The sequence below is a fragment of the Molothrus aeneus genome, unplaced genomic scaffold (genome assembly GCF_037042795.1).
Source record: "Molothrus aeneus isolate 106 unplaced genomic scaffold, BPBGC_Maene_1.0 scaffold_19a, whole genome shotgun sequence".
NCBI lineage: Eukaryota > Metazoa > Chordata > Aves > Passeriformes > Icteridae > Molothrus > Molothrus aeneus.
The window spans coordinates 1,561,638-1,583,064 of record NW_027098863.1 but is presented as its reverse complement, the minus strand read 5'-3'; the positions used below and the strand labels follow the sequence as shown (position 1 = coordinate 1,583,064).

Genomic DNA, 21,427 nt, shown 5'->3' with positions numbered 1-21,427 from the left:
GCAGCCCTGGCACCTTGGTTCCATGGGGCCCTGCAGTGTCACAATGGTCCCATCATGACACCAGGTCCTGCTCTGTCACAATGCTCTGCATGGTTCCACAAGGCCCTGCAGGGTCACAGTGGCCTCTTGGTTCCAGGAGGCCTCAGAGTGCCACAATGAATTCCTTGGTGCTGCAGTGTCACAATGGAGCCCTGGTGACACAAGTTCCTGCAGTGTCACCCGGGATCCTTGGTTCCATGGGACACCACAGTGTCACAATTGTTCCCTCAGTTCCCAGAGTCCTTGCAATGGAGCAATGTCCCCTTGATTCCATTGTCCCCAAACTCTCCCAAGGGTCTCCTTGGTTCTGCAGTGGCACAATGGACCCTTGGTTCCACAAAGCCCTGCAGGGTCACAGTGGCCTCAGTGGTGCCACCAGGACCCAGACTGTCACCATGGACTCCTTGCTTCCATTCAGCCCCACAGTGTCACCGTGGCCCCTTGGCTCTGTGCTGCCATGTCGTACACAGTGTCACCATGGTCCTCTTGGTGCCACCAGGCCCCGCAGTGTCACGATGGCCCCTTGCTTCCCCAGGGCCCTGCAGGGTCACAATTATCAGAGAATCAACCAGGCTGCAAAAAATGTTGGAGAGCATCAAGTCTAACCTGGGACCCAACACCACCTTGCCACCCAGGCCATGGCACTGAGTCCCACATCCAGTCTTTCCTGAAAAATCTCCAAAGACAGTGATTCACCCACCTCCCTGGGCAGCCCATTCCAAAGCCCAGGGTTCCAATGTGTGATTCCAATGTGAAGAATTGTAAAGAATATTTCCTAATGTCCAGCCTAAATGTCCCCTGGTGCAGGTTTAGGCTGTGTCCTCTTGTCCTGTCGCTGTTCCCTGGGAGAAGAGCCCGACCCCCACCTGGCTGCACCCTCCTGTCAGGGAGTTGTAGAGTTTGATGAGGTCTCCCCTGAGCCTCCTCTTCTCCAGGATAAACAACCCCAGCTCCCTCAGCCGCTCCTCACAGGACTTGTGTTCCTGACCCCTCCCCAGCCTTGTTGCCGTTCTCTGGACATGCTCCATCCCCTCCATGTCCTTCCTAAATTGGGGAGCCCAGAAGTGGACACAGCACTCGAGGTGCTGCCCAACCTGTGCTGAGCACAGGAGAAGAATCCCTGCCCTGGTCCTGCTGGCCACACCATTCCTGATCCATAGGAGTGCCAGGGGTTGGATGAGGGAAATGGTGGGGAGGGGGTGGGGAAAAATTCTGATTGATTGTCAGCCATGAAGGGTCTTGATTATCATATCTGTTCAAACTGCTTTAAAAGCTGCTGGGGATCAATATCAATTGGACATTGCTGAGATCAATCTATAAACAGGAAAATAAAACTTAACAGAACAAAACTGTACTCTTTGCATTGTTTTATACTATTGTATATTCACTTTGAGTACACTTCTGTCATCTGTCTAATTAACCACATTAAGAACTGAAAACTTGAAATATACCCCAGGGCCTTTTCTTGTTCAGGTATTCTGAACAAATGTTTATGAGCTCTTCTCACTGAATTCCTGAACTGAAGAGCTCAAGAAAGAAGAAGTCTCCAGAGCACTAAAATCCATCAGCAGCCTGCAAGTGGTTGAGGATCCGTCCCCATCAGAGCAGCAGTGAACAGAAATGGGCACAGCTTTGTGGCTGCTGTCCCAGCTTTGGCATGGGCCCTGGGCCTGGAGCAGGAGCAGCTCTTGAGGGCCTCAAGGCCGGGGCTCTGGTGCTGCCCTGGGCAGATGGGATGGCAGCAGGGGCTGCAGAGCTCTCAGCACCTCAGGACGAGGGGAGTGGGGCAGCCAGGAAGCCTCCTTTGGCCTTGGCCAAGCACCTTCCCCCATGGCTGGGGCTGAGTCCTGTGGCAGCTGCAGCTGCTGCTGTGCCCTTGGCAGGGGCTGAGGCCGTGGGGCCAGTGCCCAGAGCAGCCTGGGCTGAGCAGAGCTGTGGGGCCAGAGCCGGCTGGGCTGGGCTGGGCTCAGAGAGGCCCTTGGTGCTGCCCAGAGCTCAGGGCAGCTGGCAGAGCTTGCAGGGAGCTGGGCTGGGCTCCGAGAGCCTGGCCCAGAAACCATCAGTGTCCATCTCAGCCTGGCTGAGCGTGCAGGGGCCAAGAAGAGACGCCTTTCCCTTGCTTGTCCCCAGCTGTCATCACTGCCTCCAGTGTTCTGCTGTACCTGGAACCTGGGGACACTTTGTCACTCTTGTGCCTCACAGGAATCTATTTAAAGTACAAGAAACTTCACTGTTTCGATTTAAGTTTGAGTTCCTGAGAAATTTTTGAGCCCTCTCTGGGGGACTGACTGATGAAAAGAGCACCAAAGCCTGAGAGGGCACCTCTGTGGCTGTGTCATGGAGGCAGAGAGCAGCTGTGATGTCAGCAAGGGGCTGTGTGACAGCACAGAGTGGGTTGTGTGAGGTCACAGATTGCGCTATGACATCAAAGAGGTTGTTGTGTGAGGTCATTGAGCAGCTACATAGAGGGGATTCTGTCACATCACAGAGCAGGCTGTGACATCATGGCATGGCTGTATGACATCATAGAGCTGGCTGTGAGGTCAAAGTGTGTGCTGTGACATTACAGAGTGGCAGTATGACATCACAGAGAGGGTTTTGTGGCATCACTTAGGGGGTTGTGACACCACACAGCTGTCTGTGACATCACAATGTGAGGCCATAGAGCAGATCTTGCCATCATAGAGGGTGGCTCTGTGACATCAGAGCGTGGATTGTGACATCACTGCCTGTCTGTGTAACGTCACAGAGCAGGCTGTGACATCACAGAACAGATTCTGACATCAAATGGTGGCTTTCTGACATCCCAGGGTCTTTTGTGACATCACAGAGCAGCTGCATGACATTCCAGGGTGAAATCCCAGAGTTTGGTCCATGACATCACAAGGGTGCTGTGTAATGTCCCAGAGTGAGCTCTGACAGCACAGGGGAAATGTGACATCACAGAGAGGGGTGTGTGACATCACAGGGCTCTGTGACATCACAGGGGGCTCTGTGACATCACAGAGATGGCTGTGTGACATCACAGGGGACTGTGTGACATCACAGGTGACTGTGTGGCATCACAGGGGCTGTGTGACATCCCAGGGGCTGTGTGAGGTCACTGGGGAGGTCACTCTGACCCGGCCCCCCTCACAGTTCCCCCCAGAGCAGTCCAACCCTGCTCGTGCACAGTGGGGTCCCCTGTCCCCCTGGGTCCCCCCGCCCCCGGCGCCGCAGCCTCCCCCAGAGGATGTTCCACGAGATCGACCCCAGAGCCTGACACGGGGATGGGGGGCCGGGGCCCTGGGGGTGGCACAGGGGGACAGGGACCCCCCGGCAGCGTCCCCGTGTCCCCCAGGGCCAGAGCCTGGGCCAGGGCTCCTTCAACATGGTACCAACGAGGCCTTGAGAGCACTGAAAAAATCCCCAGCACGGGATCAGCAAAAACCAGATTGAATATTAAGGGACAGCAGCACAAAATTCCTTGGCAAGAGTCACACTGCTCCTGACTGGACACTTCAGGCACACCAAGGAAACAAAGCAACAACAAAACCAAACCAAATCTAGGCAATCAAACCTGAAATGAACCAAGAACTGTCCCTGTGTGTCTGTGACACAAGGACAGTGAGGGCAAGGATAAAAGGAATACAGCCCAGAGGTTTAACAGAGCTCAAACTTAACAGGACTTAACTATAACTGATAGCTTAAATGTCACAATATAGGCAAAAAGAGCAGCTAACAGTATTTAACCTAACTTATAACCTATGACTTTGCAATTTAACAGAGGAATAACACTTAACACTATTTAACTTAGCCTAATAATTTACATTAAAATAACAACTTAGCAAAAGAACAACTCTCAGGAGCATTTAACTTAGCTCATACCTCATGACTGAACATTTCGTACAGGCCTGACTGACTCAGCTATCCAAGGCACTCAAACCCCTCAGAGAGCAGCATTTCTGCCACATTTCCCCTGCACGGGCACTCCTGTGTGCACACAGACACAAAGAGTCAGGGCAAGGCACCTGGGAGAAATTCCCCTGAGGGCAGGAAATGCTCCCTGTGGATCCTTTGGCATCTCCCCAGCGGGTGAAGGGTTGAGCCTGGAGGAGTGGGGGGATCGGCCCAGGCTCCGTGGTTGTTGGGGATCCCCGAGTGCAGCAAACGGGAGAGTTCCCGGCTGGGAGAGGCCCCACTCAGAGGGAGTCGCTGGCCCAGGAGAGCTCCAAGGGCTCCTTTTGGAGCGCTGTTTGCAGGGCCCCAAGAGAGGGGCTTCAGTCCCAGCAATGGTTCATCCTGGCCACACTTGGCACCAACAGCTTTCTTTGGCAGTGTGAGAACAGGGATGTTGTGCCACTGAGGGAACAAAACCAGTTCCCAGGGCTGCTCCTCCAGAAAGCAGGAGCTGGTTGGGCAGCAGCAGTGCCTGGAGCAGACAGTGTTTGTGATGAGCTGCAGAGGAGCTGAGCCCAGGGGCTGTTGGCCAAGGCCGAGCCCCAAGGAGCATTTCTCAGCTGGCAGGGCGGCCTGAGAAGGGGAGGGGGGAATGCAGCAGCACAGGGCCCATGGAACCAAGGGACCATTGTGACACTGTGGGGCCTCATGGAATCATGGAGAGCACTGTGACATTGCTGGGCCTCATGGAACCAAGGGGACAGTACTGACGCTGTGTGGCTCCATGGAGTGTAGGGATCACTGTGACACTGAGGAGCCCGATCAAACCAAGGGTCCATTGTGACACCACGGGGCCTCATGGAACTGTGGAGACCATTGTGACACTTTGGGGTGTCATGGAAACAAGGGGTCATTGTGACACTGCGAGACTCCATGGAACAATGGAGACACCGTTAAGACACTTGACAGCCTCATGGAATCAAGGGGCCATTGTGACACTGAGGGGACTCATGGGATCATGGAGACCATTGTGACACTATGAGGACCCTGGAATAAGCAAAGCATTGTGACACTGTCAGGCCTCATGGAACCAGTGAGACCATTGTGACCCTGGGGGTCCCCACAGAACCAAGAGGACCATTGTGATACTGTGGGGCCTGGTGAAACCAAGAGGCCTTTGTGACATTGCAGGGCTGCATGGAACCAAAGGTCCAGGGTGACATTGCAGGGCCCGATGTCATCAGTGGACCATTGTGACACTGTGGAGCCGAAGGAGACCATTGTGACACTGCAGGGCTGCATGGTACCAAGGGGCCATGGTGACATTGTGGAACCCCATTGAACCAAGGGTTCATTGTGACACTGCAGGGCTGCGTGGAACCAAAGGGTGACACAGAGGGGCCTCCACTCACCAATGGTCCATTGTGATTCTGTGGAGCCAAAGGAGACCATTGTGACACTGCAAACCCCCAGGGTCCAAAGGTCCATTGTGACATTGCAGGGCTCATGGAACAGAGGAGTCCCATGACATTGTGGGGGCTGGGGAACCACGGAGACCATTGTGATACGTTGTGGCCTTCTGGAACCTAGGAGGAATTGTGACACTCTGGGACCCCATTGAACCAAAGGTCCATTGTGACACTCTGGGACCCCATTGAACCAAGGGGACCATGGTGATAATGCAGGGCATCATAAAACCAAGGGAACATGGAACAGGTCTGGCTTGTTTGGCCTCCCATGGACTGCCTGACTGGTCCAACTGACCTTGGCATGTTGGGGGTCTCTTCTTATCAGCTGCTGAAACACTGGGGCTCTGGGCTTTCATTCCCAATGGAAAAAAACCTGTTCTCCTCCAGGCACCCATGGCCAAATTGCGATTTCGCCTCCAAATTTCCTTATATCCAGGGATTGTTCCCATAGGAATATTGCCAGAACAAGTCTGGCTTTTAATGGTTTCACAAGGGTCACTTCACATCAGTCCCCAAAACACTCGGGAAGGCTCCATATATTCCTTCCTATAGAAAAGAACTGTCCTGCTTCTCCAGGTTCCCATGGCCAAGATTGGGTTTCCACCTCCAAATTCGTTATATCCAAAGATAGCTCCCAGACAAAATTTGCCATTCCTGACAAGTCTGCCTGGCCTTGGCTTTGTGAGGCTCTCACCTGCCTTCCAAACACTGGAGCTCTGTGCTTTCCTTCCTATGGAAAAGAACTTTCCTTCTCATCCAAGAGTCCATGGCCAGGAATGGCGTTCCACATCCAGCATTCCCTGTTGTGACAGCCTGGAGGAGATTGTTGGCTGAAAATATTTCGTGTGTGGGGGAGAGGTGGGGGCAGGTCCAGCCCTGCCCTGCCCTGGAACCCCAATCCCCCCAGAGCCTCTATCCCAGCCCAGCAGTGGCTGCCAGTCCCTGGCACAGCACAGGCAATGCTCCACAGCCACCTCTGCAGCCCCAGCCCAGCTCCTGAGGGACCAAATGAGCCCAAGCCCCACCTGGGGGAAGGGCCCAGGGAGACCAAGGGGTATTGAAGGCTGACCACAAGGCAAGCACACATCTTGGCCCTACCTCCTCTTGGAATTTCCATCTGAACAATGCTGGAATCCAGGAGTTGGTAGCTGTGTGTGTGCTTCTCTGTATCTTATTTTTCTTTCTCTCTCTCTGAGAAAGAGAAAGAAAAATACTTCTTCTATTTTTGTCCTCTTGCAAATTTTGATTAACATGAAATTGAACAGGCTTAGAGTTTGTGAAGTTGAATGGGCCAAATTAATGTTTTGAGAAGTGTTTTTTGTTGATTGAAAGTCCTATTAAACCTTTTGTGAAAATTTCTTTCATTTTCTAAAGTTGCCAATAAAGGCTGTTTGGTTGTTTTGAGCTCCTGAGGATTTCTTGTCAGTATTTCTCCAGTGAGTCCAACTCAGAGTACACAAACAATTGTAATTCCTTTTAAATGTCTCCTTGAGAGAGTTTTTTAGTGGATGGGGGTCAGGGCTTGTGTGTCCTGCTTGGCCCAGCCCAGGCAGGGCTTTCCCAGCCACATTCCACACTCCCTTGCCCAGCTGGAGCCGCTGGTGCCTCTGAGTTGTGCTCCCCCACGGTCTCTGGGCAGGGATGGCCTCACTGGGGGCTGCTGACATCCTCAGCAACTTGGAGGCTGCTGCTGAATTTCCCTGCTCCAGAGGCTTGTTCAGCCTTCAGCTCTTCAGTGCAGGAATTCAGTGTCTCAGGGCTCATGAACATTCAGAACACCTTAACAGGCCAAGCCTCTGGGAATAATTTGATTTCAGTTTCCGAATGTTGTGTGGTTAATAAGAGAGATTTCAGAAGTGCATTCAACTTAATACGTTCTATTTAAAAAGACAGTGAGAAAATATTTTTTAGGTCCTGTTTAGTTTTTTTTTTTTTCCCCTGTTAATAGCAATCTCCAACTGACACTGAATCCAAGTACCTCCTCCTGCAATTTGAATAGACATAAAAATCAAGACCCTTCGTGGCTGACAATCAATCAGACTCTGTCCCTACCCCCACCCCACCATTTCCCCCATCCAAGCCCAGGCACTCAGAGCAGCCTTGTGCAAATCTGAGCTCCCTCCAGCCCAGGCTGCACCTGCAGCTTTCAGCTCCTTGGCTCCAACTCCCACCTGCTTTCCGTGGAGAAGGAGCTGCCCGAGACACAGAGGGATGTTCATTTCTTGTCAGCCAACAAAGCCAGGGGAAGGCACAGCTCCATCAAATGCCAAAGTCATTCCTCTGCTGGATATTAAATCCACTTTCCACAGCAGACAGTCTCAGAGCAATGGAAAACACCTTCTGTGCCCAGCACAGATCCCAAGGTCCCCCCAAACCCTCCCTGCCCCGATTCTGCCCAGATTTGCTCTTTGCACACACGAGTCTCAGGCTGAAGTCAGGAGCTCCCTCCATGCCCAGAGGGAGGAAAAGAGAGAAAAGGCATGAAGAGCTCTCCTGTGCAGAGCCAAGGTCCAAGTGCAGCCCCTGCAGTGGGAACCACAACTCATCAGGTTTGTGTCTTTTGGGCTCAGGGCCTGGTGACACTGAGAGGCACAGAAAGGTTTCTTGCCAACAAACACAAGCTGAACATTTGAACGGTTAAATAACCATCACAGCTCTTCCCTCAGCTCTCTGGGATGTCCCAGCAGCATCTGAAATGTCCCCCATCCACCAGGAATTTCTGTACAGGAACAGTTTTAGACAAAGACATAAGAAAAGGTAATTCAGTGATAGATATAAACACAATCAGGATGTTGACTAATGTGATATTTATTTGAATTTAAGAAAGACTAGGCAACTCCCTGCAGGTCAAAGCATGAAACCAGTCAGTTGAGAGGCACTTGAATGACCAGAGAGCATCTGGAGGAGAAAATCTGGAAGGAATGGGAAGAATAAAGTTCCGGAGAGCCTAGTGAAGAGATGCCCTTAGACATGGCCACTTAAACAAGAGAGCTGAAAACACATGAAGGAAGAGCGAGAGGAAATATTAGACAGAATATTGGTGACACAAGTAGAGGGGAAGATCAGTATTTTATCTTATCCTATTATTAGAAGAATCCAGTAGATCCAGGAAATTCCTGTTCCTGATGGGAAAATATTGCCATTTCTTAAAAGGACTCAAATGACCCTGATAATAAAGATTTGCTTGTATATTATGAAACTAACAGGTATTAAAACCTGTGCCCCTTTCCAGGCAGACATCAGTTGTCTGCCCATGGACACCCAGTGCCACTTGTGCCCTGAGGTGCCCAGCTGGGATTGGATCTCTCCCAGAGCACCTGAGGGAGAGCAGAGCATCTTGCAAGCTGCAGGTCCCTGACAGCCCCGCAGGGCTCCTGTCCCATCAACATCTGCTCTGCTCCAGTCTGAAACAGGGCCCAGCATGGTGCCGGGATCATCAGAGAGCTGAGGTGTGTGCTGGAATTCAATGGCCTCCCCATCCCGCAGCAGCCCTGCATTTCCCTCCTGCAGCCTTGGTCTCCAGCCCAGCCATGGAGGCTCTTTGGGCTCTGGAGTGTTGCTGCAGCCCCCAGGGGCAGCTGAGCTCTGCCTTTGGCACAGTCAGGCCTGGCCAGCACAGGCCATGCTCAGCAATTGCTTGTGTGTGCCTGGCCTTGCTGTCAGCCCCGGCAGCGGCTGCGTGGCCCCTTTGTGGCCCTGTGCTGGCCCAGCCATGGGGGAAGGTGCTTGGCCAAGGCCAAAGGAGGCTCCCTGGCTGCCCTGCTCCCCTGGGGCTGAGGTGCTGAGAGCTCTGCAGCCCCTGCTGCCATCCCATCTGCCCAGGGCAGCACAAGAGCCCCGGCCTTGGGGCCCTCAAGAGCTGCTCCTGCTCCAGGCCCAGGGCCCATGCCAAAGCTGGGACAGCAGCCACAAAGCTGTGCCCATTTCCGTTCATTGCTGCTCCCATGGGGATGGATCCTCAGCCACTTGGAGGTTGCTGATGAATTTTATTACTCCAGAGGCCTCTTCTTTCATGAGCTCTTCACTTCAGGAATTCAGTTACAAAGGCTCCTAAACATTTGTTCAAAATACCGGAGCCAGAAAAACCTCAGGGAATAATCTATGTTTTCAATTCTGCTGTGATTAATTAGACAGATTTCAGAGGAGTATTTTTAGTGAATCCGCTATATTAAAAAAAAAAGCCAGGAGAATTGTTATTTCCTCTTTGGTTTTCTTTTCCTGTTAATAGATTGATATCAGCAATGTCCAACTGATACTGACCCTCAGCACCTTCTAATGTAGTCTGAATAGATATGAAAATCAAGACTCTTCATGGCTGACAAGTAAAAAACACTTTTTTCCCAACACCTCCCCACCATGTCCCTCATCCAACCCCTGGCACTCCTATGGATCAGGAATGGTGTGGCCAGCAGGACCAGGGCAGTGATTCTTCCCCTGTGCTCAGCACTGCTTGGGCAGCACCTCAAGTGCTCTGTCCAGTTCTGGGCCCCCCAATTTAGGAAGGACATGGAGGGGCTGGAGCGTGTCCAGAGAAGGGCAACAAGGCTGGGGAGGGGTCTGGAGCACAAGTCCTGTGAGGAGTGGCTGAGGGAGCTGGGGTTGTTTATCCTGGAGAAGAGGAGGCTCAGGGGAGACCTCATCACTCTCTACAACTCCCTGACAGGAGGGTGCAGCCAGGTGGGGGTCGGGCTCTTTTCCCAGGGAACAGTGACAGGACAAGAGGACACAGCCTTCAGCTGCACCAGGGGACATTTAGGCTGGACATTAGGAAATATTCGTCACACAGAGGATGATGGGGCAATGGCATGGGCTGCCCTGGGAGGTGGGTGAGTCACCATCCCTGGAGGTGTTTAAGGAAAGACTGGATGTGGCACTGAGTGCCATGGTCTGGGTGACAAGGTGGTGTTGGGTCCCAGGTTGGCCTTGATGTTCTTCAAGGTCATTTCCAGCCTGGTTGATTCTCTGATGATTGTGACCCTGCAGGGCCCTGGGGAAGCAAGGGGCCATTGTGACACTGCGGGACCTGGTGGCACTAAAAGGACCATGGTGACACTGTGTACGACATGGCAGCACAGAGCCAAGGGGCCATTGTGACACTGTGGGGCTGAATGGAAGCAAGGAGTCCATGGTGACAATCTGGGTCCTGCTGGAACCACTGAGGCCACTGTGACACTTCAGGGCCTTGTGGAACCAAGGCGCCATTGTGCCACTGCGGAACCAAGGAGACCCTTGGGAGAGCCTGGGGACAATGGAATCAAGGGACCAGTGCTCCATTGTAAGGACTCTGGGAACTGAGGGAACAATTGTGACACTGTGGTGCCCCATGGAACCAAGGATCCCTGGGGACACTGCAGGATTTTGTGTCACCAGGGCTCCATTGTGACACTGCAGCACCAAGGAATCCATTGTGGCACTCTGAGGCCTCATGGAACCAAGAGGCCACTATGACCCTTCAGGGCCCTGTGGAACCATGCAGAGCATTGTGACAGAGCAGGACCTGGTGTCACGATGGGGCCATTGTGACACTGCAGGGCCCCATGGAACCAAGGGGCCAGGGCTGCTCCTCAGGGACTCCTGGAATGAAGGAATCATATTTGATACCGTGGTGGCCCTTGGGACGAAGAGGCCATTGTGACACTGTGGAACCATGGGGAGCATTGCTGCACTGCCAGACCTCATGGAAGCAGGGATCCATTGTGACACTGCAGGGCCTTGGGGGAGCAATGGTCATTGTGACACTGCAGGGCCAAAGGATCCAAGGGACTTTGTGACACCAAGTGCTCCCATGGAACCAAAGGGACATTGTGACACTGGGAGGCCTCATGAAATCATAGAGACCATTGGAACACTCTGGGGTCTCATGGAACCGTGGCGACACCAAGTTGTCTGGGAGTGCTGATCTGCTGGAGGGTAGGAGGGCTCTGCACAGGGCCCTGGACAGGCTGGATCCAGGGCCCAAATCCAACAAGATGAGGTTTAACAAGTCCAAGTGCTGGGTCCTACACTCTGGCCACAACAACCCCTGCCGTACTACAGGCTGGGGACAGAGTGGCTGGAGAGCAGCCATGCAGAAAAGACCTGCAGGGACTGATGGACAGCAGGCTGGACATGAGCCAGCAGTGTGCCCAGGCCCTGGCCTGAGGCGTCAGTGCTGCCCCAGCAGTGCCCATGGCCTGTCCCTGCTGCAGTCCCGGCACTGCCACCCCCAGGGCTGTGCCCGGCCCCGAGAGCACTCAGGCCCTGCAGCAACACCAGGGCCACCAGGACAGCGGGGCAAGGCCACGGCAGCAGCACTGGCAACACTAAGTGCTGCTGCTGCTGCTGCTGGGCATAGCTGCTGGGCCAGCACTGATCTGCCCCAGCTCTGCACACAGACATTGTTGCTGCAGCTCCAGAGAAGGCAACAAAAGGGCATCTCTGCAGAAAACTCTGCTGGGACATCCTTTAGTTTGTTTAAAGCCACCGAGAGTGCAGCCCCTCATTGACAGAGTGTGTGGCCACAGGGAAGGTGGAGTGAAACAAAATGAGAAATGGCACGAACAATGACATTTCTTTGTGGACAATAAGAAAAAAATTAAAACAAAGGTAAAGAAACTCTAAAATGAAACCAAGAAGAAGTATCAAATATGACTTTTATTACAAGTGATTTGGAAACACTGTCCAGCAGTTTAATGCTTCTGAAATTTTCCAGTGATCAGGCTCCTCACTGCAGCCTTGAGCTCCTGGTTCCTCAGGCTGTCAATGAGGGGGTTCAGGACTGGGGGCACCACTGAATACAGAACTGACACTGACAGATCCAGGGATGGAGAGGTGATGAAGGGGGGCTTCAGGTAGGCAAACATGACAGTGCTGAGGAACAGGGAGACCACAGCCAGGTGAGGGAGGCAGGTGGAAAAGGCTTTGTGCCGTCCCTGCTCAGAGGGGATCCTCAGCACAGCCCTGAAGATCTGCACATAGGAGAAAACAATGAACACAAAGCAACCAAATACCAAACACACACTAACAACAAAAAGTCCCAGTTCCCTGAGGTAGGATTTGGAGCAGGAGAGCTTGAGGATCTGTGGGATTTCACAGAAGAACTGGCCCAGGGCATTGCCATGGCACAGGGGCAGGGAAAATGTATTGGCTGTGTGCATGAGAGCATTGAGAAAGGCACTGGCCCAGGCAGCTGCTGCCATGTGGGCACAAGCTCTGCTGCCCAGGAGGGTCCCGTAGTGCAGGGGTTTGCAGATGGACACGTAGCGGTCGTAGCACATCATGGTCAGGAGAGAAAACTCTGATCCAAGGAAGAAGATTAGAAGAAATAGCTGTGCAGCACATCCAGTGTAGGAGATGTTGCTGGTGTCCCAGAGGGAATTGTGCATGGCTTTGGGGACAGTGGTGCAGATGGAGCCCAGGTCAGCGAGGGCCAGGTTGAGCAGGAAGAAGAACATGGGCGTGTGCAGGTGGTGGCCGCAGGCTACGGCGCTGATGATGAGGCCGTTGCCCAGGAGGGCAGCCAGGGAGATGCCCAGCAAGAGGCAGAAGTGCAGGAGCTGCAGCTGCCGCGTGTCTGCCAATGCCAGCAGGAGGAAGTGCCTGATGCAGCTGCTGTTGGACATTTGCTGGGGCTGCACATGGGCACCTGTTCATGGAGAAAGGACAGTGACAAGTCAGGAGAGGCTGCTTACAGCCAAACCTGGGCCATTCCCTGTAGACAATGCCTACAGATGGGACACACTCACCCTTCTACCTGCAGTGGGAAAACCTTTGGCTGCAATCAGAGCACAGTCACACTCCTGGGTCACCCTGGGCTAAACCAGACCCTGCCCAGAGAAGAGGGATCCCTGAATGTCTCACCCTCTCTCAAGGTCTCTGGGCAAGGTCTCAGCACCCCCTTGTGCCAAGGACACTCACGGCTCCCTGGGCAAACCCAGCAGCATTTCCTCAGCTGTGGCAGCTCTGCCCTTGCCCGTGGGACATTCAGGGAACTCCCAGAGGCTCTGGCACAGATCTGCACCCAGGAGGGCAGCTCAGAGCCTGGCAGGGCACAGCAAGGAGATCCCTGGCTGTGCCCATGATGGGATCTCAGGGAGGGGGCTCAGATCATTCCCATTTGCCATGGACTGCTTTGCCCACAGCCCCACAGCTGCCAGGGGAGCTTGGACACCCCATTCCCATGGACAGCCCTGCCTGGCAGGAATGCCAAGGGCAGTGCCTGACTCAGCTGCTGCAGATGCCAGAGCCTCCCTGAGAGCAGCAGATAACAGTGCCAATGTTAGGGCAGTGCAGAACCAAGAGCAGATGTTGTGGTGCTGTGCCTGAGAGGGCAGGGCAGAGACAGCCGGGCACTCAGGACAGTGTTCCCGTGCCCAGCTGTGCCCGGCACCTCCCACACACCAACAGTGCCCTCCTGCCCCAGCCCTGCTCTCTCCAGCCCCCTCTGCTTCCCTGAGCATCTCCCTGGGCTGGGACATTCCCTCCTGAGAGGAGCCTTGTCCCTGCCAGCGCTCACAGAGCCCATCCCAGCCTGTGTGCCCTGGCTGGGGCCCTACAGAAACCTGCCTGTGTGCAGGGCCCTGGCTGGGGCAGGCTCTGTGTGCAGCTGGGCAAGGGCAGCTCAGGAGAGCCCTGCTGGGCCCTGCAAAGGTGATGCTGCTGCTGTGCAGGGCCGAGGAGTGGCTGAGGGCCCTTTGGGAGGCTCCCAGCAGAGACACTGACCACCCAAAGTTACAGTTCTGGAGTCTCTGTAAATGCTCAAACATTCCTTTGATGATCCTGTGTGTCCCTTTCAACTCATTATTCTGTATCTGATTACAATTCCTGTTCTGCTTCTCTCATCCCCTTGTTGTCTATAATCGAAAGAGAAAAAGAAAACCCCCTTGCAACAGTAGAACAGTAGAGTAAAACAGTAAAACAGTAGAGTAAAACCCCCTTGCAACAGTGTTAGAACAGTAAAGTTAAAACCAGACATAAATTGGAAGCTTCCAGGAGTCCCAATGGGGATGGGGCACACCTGGGACCTGATTTCAACAATTTATTAAGGTTGATTAATTAGGATATTGAAAAGGAACATCCAGTAGCAGATTCAGGTGCCCCAGTTACACACTCCTGGCTCAATGCATTGCAATAGGTCCAAGGGCTTCTTTACCTTCACTTTTTGTTATGACTGCTCATTTATCTGGTCAATAAAAAATGTTTTTGTAGATTCTCTTCCTGATAATAGGACTATTTGATAATAAGACTGGTAAGACAGTATTTCAGGAATGTATTTTGACAGTCAGCTTATTTTTCTAATATCTAAGAGAATGGTTAGGAAACGTACTAGAGGTAATTAAGGATTGCAATTATATAAGTATATAAGAGTAGTTTAATATAGGTATTAGAATTTAGTAGTGTTAAGTAAGGATTGTAGATTTATAACTATATAATAGTAATTTACAGAGCTATGAATGTATCAAAAATGTATAAAAAGTAATAATCTTTGTGCCATCACCACAACTTTCCCATCCTTCTCTGAGTAGGAAATTTAAAACACTCTCAGGAAAGCTCCTGATCTTTACAGCAATCCCAGGCTTACCTTCTTTGGGAAGTGCCCTCTGGAGCTGTGCCCAGGCTGGTCTGGAGCTGGGAGCAGCCCTGCCCCACCCAGCCCCTCTCAGCAGCAGCCCCTGCCCTGCTCAGGGCGGCTCCTTCCCCCCAGAGCTTCTGCCCAGCACTGGGAGCAGCTGCCAGGGCTGGCTGAGAGCTGTCCCTGGCAGGCAGCAGAGTCCCTGCCCCAGCACAGCGCCCTGGGCTGCAGGACCCTGCTCTGCAGAACAGCCCTGCGCACCCCTGGCTGCTCTGCACAAGAGACAATCAGAGAATGTACTCACAGGCTCTGCAGGCATTGGCATGTTCCAGCTGCAGGAGATGGCTCCAGGAGCTGCAGCTGCATTGTCCTGCAGCCAGAGGTTCCTGTGCCAAGGGCTGGCAGTGATTGTGCCCCAGGCACTTAGCCCCTTCCCAGCCCTGACTGATTGAAGCTCTCTGTGCCTCTGTGCTGTGCCCGGCCTGGCTGCAGGCAGTGCCCCAGCCCTGCTGGGCTGGCAGAAGAGCTGCTCATCAAGAGAAATGTGCTTTTGAAGCTCTTCTTGGTGACCAGGAGCTGCCTCTGGGCCAGGAGCCCAGCCCAGCTCAGCAGCACAGACACAGCACAAGGACTTTAATGAGCCTCTGGGGCTTTGTGCTCAGGCCCTGGACATCAGTCCCTGAGAGGCAGCTGAAGAAACCTCTCCAGAACTCCAAGGCAGTATCCAACTCCAAACTTTCTTGGACTTTTAATGGGTCCCAGAGAGGGACACGACTGAGCAAGTGTCCCCAGGCCCCAGGCAGAGCAGAGAACTGCAGGCAGTGATGACAGGTGGGGACAAAGAGAAGCCAAGTCTTGGTGCCCTGGGGCACAGCAGGGTCTGTGCCAGCAAGGGCTGGGAGGAGACACCTTGTCCTGAGGCCCTGGGGCCTCCTGGCACAGCCCCAGCCAGGCTGGGCACTGTCAGCCCCTTGTGCTGCCCTCAGCATCCCCCCCTAGCCCACATCCCAGTGGCCTCAAGGATCTGCTGCAAGGAGTCCCTGGGGAGCCTTGCTCAGCAATGGCCCTGGGGGCCCATCAGCCATGGCCTTGCAACCCTCCCAGGTGTAGGACCTTATGCTGAATGATTTTGGCTCTTGGTAAAAAGTGTGTTATCACTGTTAAAATAGGGCACTAGAAGGTCCAAATTCTACCTTTATTTCTAAAATATAGTTTTTAACAACTTCTCAGGAAAAGTGAGGGCCATTTAAAAAAACTATTATCTCTCGTATCATCTATATAGAGATGCATGAAGCCAGAGTTTTTGAACCAAGTAGAACATATTGGGACACTGAAATAAGGTCAGATTTCCAGAAATGATCTGCAGCTGGAAGCTGGAAGCTCTCACCACCCTCAACACACCAAACTCCAGGAAACCCAGCAATGTCTACAGACACCTAAACAAGAGCTGGGTTCAGAAAATCTGGTCCCAGTTGTGAATACAGACATCTCCTGAATATCTTCTCAGTGGGTTCTGAAAAGCTGACTTACCTACAGCTCCCACTGACTGGGAATCCCTGTCATTGAAAACCCTAAAAACCCACTGTTGCCTGAGTGCAGACTGCTGTGGTTCCTAATATGAAAATTCACTTTTGCATTTCTAGTTTGAAAATATTCATCTTTGCTCCAGCCACATATGATGTAATTTGTGATTTTCAAGGACCTGTTGCTAAAAGGTAGAAATTAATAAGTTTTAATACATCCTTGTAATGACACCCTCTAAAAATGAGCCAAACTTCCAGGGCTCCAGAACATCCATTGAAGTTAAAGAGTTTTGTAAGTGAAAGTTTCACTATCTTCTAGGAAAATGGGAAGAGGAGAGCTTTCTGCTGGGAAGTTTCAGCTGAGTATGATCATGGCTCCTTTTATACACACCATAAATAGTTCATAATTTTGAAACCATCTATTTTTCCAATTAAGATGTCAATGAAAAAAAGAAATAAGCAATGGATCACACAGGGCTGGTCTTAAAAAGCCAACATCAACCTTAATTCTGTGTTGACACTTCATAGCTTATTTTCCAAATACTTAATTTCCCACCCTCACAGGATTAACATTTTCTTCAATTGTCACTGCAGCATAACATTAGTACAAAACAAGGATTTTTCTCATTACTTATATATCATGAGGTTCCCTCAATTTAGCTTGTGCCAAAATAATCCCAAAATTGACAAGGATGTTTCCCATCTATGGTCCTACTTCCACACTCAGCCCTGCAATGACTTCTGGGATAGTTTTGGCTACTGGATTTTGAAGGCATATAGTGATACTGCTTGAAGTATATCAGTTTCATTTTCAAATGTAATAAAAAGTAAGAGGCCTACAGTTTCCCATCAGAGTGCACTGCTTCAATCTCCTCACAGAGCTTTGCAACCAAAATTATGGGCTTTTTTCCCTCAGGAGAGGAAAAAGAATAGAACCGAAAATGCAACAATAAAAATCTCGCATAATAATGAATCTTAGCCTATTTTTTTTCATTAAAGCAATGCAAAAGACTGAACAATAGCTGATGAAATTTCCTCTAGAAGAACCTCCTTGCACAATATAAGTATTACACCAGCTGTAAATTGAACTGCATAACTTCTAATGCATTAGGATAGATGGATTAGGAGACAGATATTAGAATATTTTCTCACAATACCTTTGAAGAAGAAAGAATAAAAGAAAGAAAAAAAAAAGAAATTAAAGTGAGCCTCCGACAACTATCAATATTTCAAACTACAAACTAAGCTCCCTATAATCAATTTTAGTCCATGCTTCAAAAAAAAGATAAAGAAATTTTAAAAATTGTCTTAATACTTCTAATATATTCACATCCTGGACTATAAAGACCAAAACTATGGAAACAAACCCATTCTATGTACTTGAGCAGTTTTTTATTTGCATATAGAATGTTAAACTTAAGCCTAAGTAATCAACTGTGATTTTCATTCAGCATACACAGACTTCCCTTTATGATGGCAGGCAGTTTTTCTTGGGGACACTGCTGGAGTTTTGGGGATTTATTTGGAGTGAGAGGGATTGCTGATTTCAGAGATGCTAAAAGAAAAGTGTATCACTATAAGGATATCGGCATTTTAACTCAGTTTCTCATTGCAAAATGAATATCCCTGTGACTGATACAAACTCCAAGGATTTTAGAACACCAAGGGACCATGAAGATAAATATTTTGGAGAGCAGCAGGGAAGGCACAAGCTGAAGAGAAGGGTGCCTCCCTGTGGCAGACAGATACAGGAGAGGCCAGGCAAACTACTGAGCCTTAGTTCCAGTTTCTTTTTCCATCTTTTTTCCATATGGACTCAAGCAGCCATAGCATCAAATGTTCCTGGGAGCAAGCTCTCTTTTTATGCTGTGAAAATCACCAGGGCAAAAACACACAGAGAAATAGAGGAAAAAAATACACCTACAGAACATCCCCACAGGCAAAAAGCCTCACAAGTTTTCCCAAATTTGGGAGTTTAAAGTTTAAAGCTTATGCTGTATATTGATTTTTAATTAAAACTAATTTAATTACAGAAGCTTCTACCTTGACATCATCCGAATATAGACACAGGCACATTTTTACAAATTCAGATGATCTTTTTTTTTTTTGCTGAGCACCAGTTAACATCTAATTCATCTAATTTTTCTTGATGGTCCCTTTCCATTCTCTGCTTCTAAATCTTCCAAGTCAGTTCCTTCTTTCCTGCAGAGTCCTACTCTTGTAAGGACTCCATAGTGCCTTTACTACAAGTTCCTTTTTCCTTATTTTTCCGTACTTCCTGAAGCATGTCACTTTTAAAACTCACTCTAAAGTTATCACAGCACTAGTTGGCCTTCTGCCATTATTTAGGCCAAACCTAATCTAGCCAGTCAAATCTCTAGAAAAAAACTGTATTTTTATCTGAATGAAGACTGCATCAGCAACAGTAAAGGTAATTATATTATCCAGATATCATCATCCCATACAGGTTGTTGAAGCATTTTCAGATGTTTCATCTTATTTCAGAAACAAATATTTTTGAAAGACATGTTATTTCAATTTTTTCTTTTCTTTTTTTTTTTGTTTTTTAAGATCTTATTCTCTTTAGATTGTTTTTCCTTTCTTCACTGGTAGAGTGGAACGATGACAGAAAGAAATGGAGGAACTAAAATCAGAAACCAGCTACACCATGCCAATTTCTTGCTATCATTCTCTGCTTGCTTTTCCTGCACAGTCCTTTAATTATATCAGATACTATTAAAGATTCAGCACATGATTTTGAATTTTATTTGATACAAAAAATCACATATCATTGAAATTCAAACAGAAAGCAAAACTAGTTTGTCCTTATAAATTCAGGATAGGTCTATAAAACACCTTCAAGGGGACTTGTGCATGCATGATGATACCAGTCCTTCACTTTGGGTAAAATAGGCATCTGTAAGATCAAGACAAAAGAAAAAACCAGCCATATTTTAGGAAGAATAAAATTATCCCTTTGCAATCTAAGTGAAAAATTTGGATTTAGGAGATGTAGGATCACTGCCTGGTTGCAGAGAACTTTTCCTGCAGTGGCTTTTCCTGCATATTACCCCAAGAGGAACTAAGATTGAATGTTAAATTCTTCACTACAATAGTAAAATAAACTTTCAATATTTAATGAAACCAATAAATAATAGATTGCAGTTGTCAACCTAAAACCATTTTAAAGACAGAATAATTATTATCCAAACACACTCAACTGAGCTAACAGGCTAAGTCAGGGGTTTTGGTTTTAAAATACACCAAAAAATCTTCAGCTATTTTTTCCTCTGTTCTAGAGCCTGCTGTAGGCAGATGAAACCTATCCTGGTTATCATTGTATTCTGAATTAGTTTATTTGAAAATAATTTTGAAGTCAAGGTCTTGTGATGCTTTATGACCTCCTTTACTCTTCCTCTGAAATATTCTTGGATGGACTTAAAAGAGGGCTGCACATATGGTCTACCCAGATTAAACAAGGAGGTAGGAAGGTCAGATTATTACCAGAATAATTTATATTTCCTTTTGCATTGGCTGTGTACTACATGAGCTGTAAGCAAATGAGACTCCCCAAAATTTATAGTTCAGCTACACTTTGGATTGAAAATCAGACTGGGGAAAAAAGAGATTTTACAATAAGCAGAGAACAGGAATCACGATCAAAAACTGGAGATGAGCAGATGGTGATTAGAAATATCTTACCAAGAACCTGAAATGCAGCTCTTCCTGCAGCATAGACTTCACCTATTGTACTTATTTAAGTTACTATTTCAGATTTTGAAATTTGTAATCACTTGATCAGGGAAAAGAGATCTTTTTTCTTCAGTCTCTCTCTACACAGCAGTGAAGCCAACCACTCAGTGGCCATTATACTGTACTCCTGCAACTGAAGGCAACACTCCACTGAAAGAGGCTGCACTGTTCCTTTGATGATAGCCTGATTCCTCTTTAAGAAGTTTCTTGCTAAAATTTACTGCAAAGACCCTGTTACCTAGGGTGGTCTGTGATATATCCACAAAACAGAATCATTTAACAGCATTTAACATTATTGCATGTTCTGCAATAATCCTGGCAATGCTGATCTTTCAGAAACAATCCGTGTAGAAGAAGGACACCTTCTCACTGAATTTTTAAACAAAACAAAGCACACACTCCCCGGGGGGGGGGCGGGGGAAGGTGAGGAACTTTCTATTCTGCATTCTCCAATCATCTCTAAGAAAAGAGGATTAATAACTAGTTGCCTGTAGGCAAGTTGTAATAGAATTACCTACTAAAGGGCTTCTTCCCCTTCACCTTGCAAAACCCAGTTCTGCCTTGAGACAGCTTCTGTGTTTTGAAGGGTATTTCAAAGGTCATCCAAAGTAATGACCGTGATAAATGCAAAGAAAATCAACTGCAATTGGTTCAGGGAAGGGTTTTCTTTCCTTAGTAGAAAGAAAACCTCAGGAAGTGCTTTTGTCAATCCCAGTAAGACTTTGACAGTAACATGTAACCTCAGTCCTTGACCCAGCAAGTCTGAGCTGCATTTAACTGGTCTGTCTGCAAAGCTATGAAAAATTTCTCTTTGTGTACTGTAAAATAAAATGTATATATTTCATACAGCTGGGAAACAATATCTACTATTCAGAGCTGCTGGCAGCACTTTCCTTGTTAAACTCTCTGAAACCATCCCCTTTTTTCCAGCCCTGCTTTTAGGTGCACTGAAGAAGCCAAAAATATAAAAATCAACGAGTGGAAAGCATAATCATTGGAAAACTCAAAGGATATAAATCATTCTTAGGAGGAACACAACATTTGGTGAAAATCATGAGAACCTTGCACATTGTTGGGTTGGTTTGTGGAGCTGGGGAAGGACTTATCAGGAAAAAAACACTGAACAGCCACACTGAAACCAAATCCTCATCTCTGTCCTGTCCATCTCTATTTTTTTACTCTACTTACTGGTCTTCCTCAGCATCAAGCTACTC

The 21,427-nt window shown here is 49.2% G+C and overlaps 2 protein-coding genes across 2 annotated transcripts in view; both read right to left on the bottom strand.

Annotated features, from left to right (window-relative positions):
• LOC136569711 (zinc finger protein 271-like) overlaps positions 1–21,427 on the bottom strand; it is a 294,542-nt gene that overhangs the window by 34,135 nt on the left and 238,980 nt on the right. The gene's annotated exons all lie outside the window — the stretch shown is intronic.
• Positions 12,056–13,041, bottom strand: LOC136569740 (olfactory receptor 14A16-like). Its single transcript, XM_066570111.1, has one exon. It carries the CDS (start codon positions 12,986–12,988, stop codon positions 12,056–12,058), a length of 933 nt encoding a protein of 310 aa, XP_066426208.1. The 5' UTR covers positions 12,989–13,041.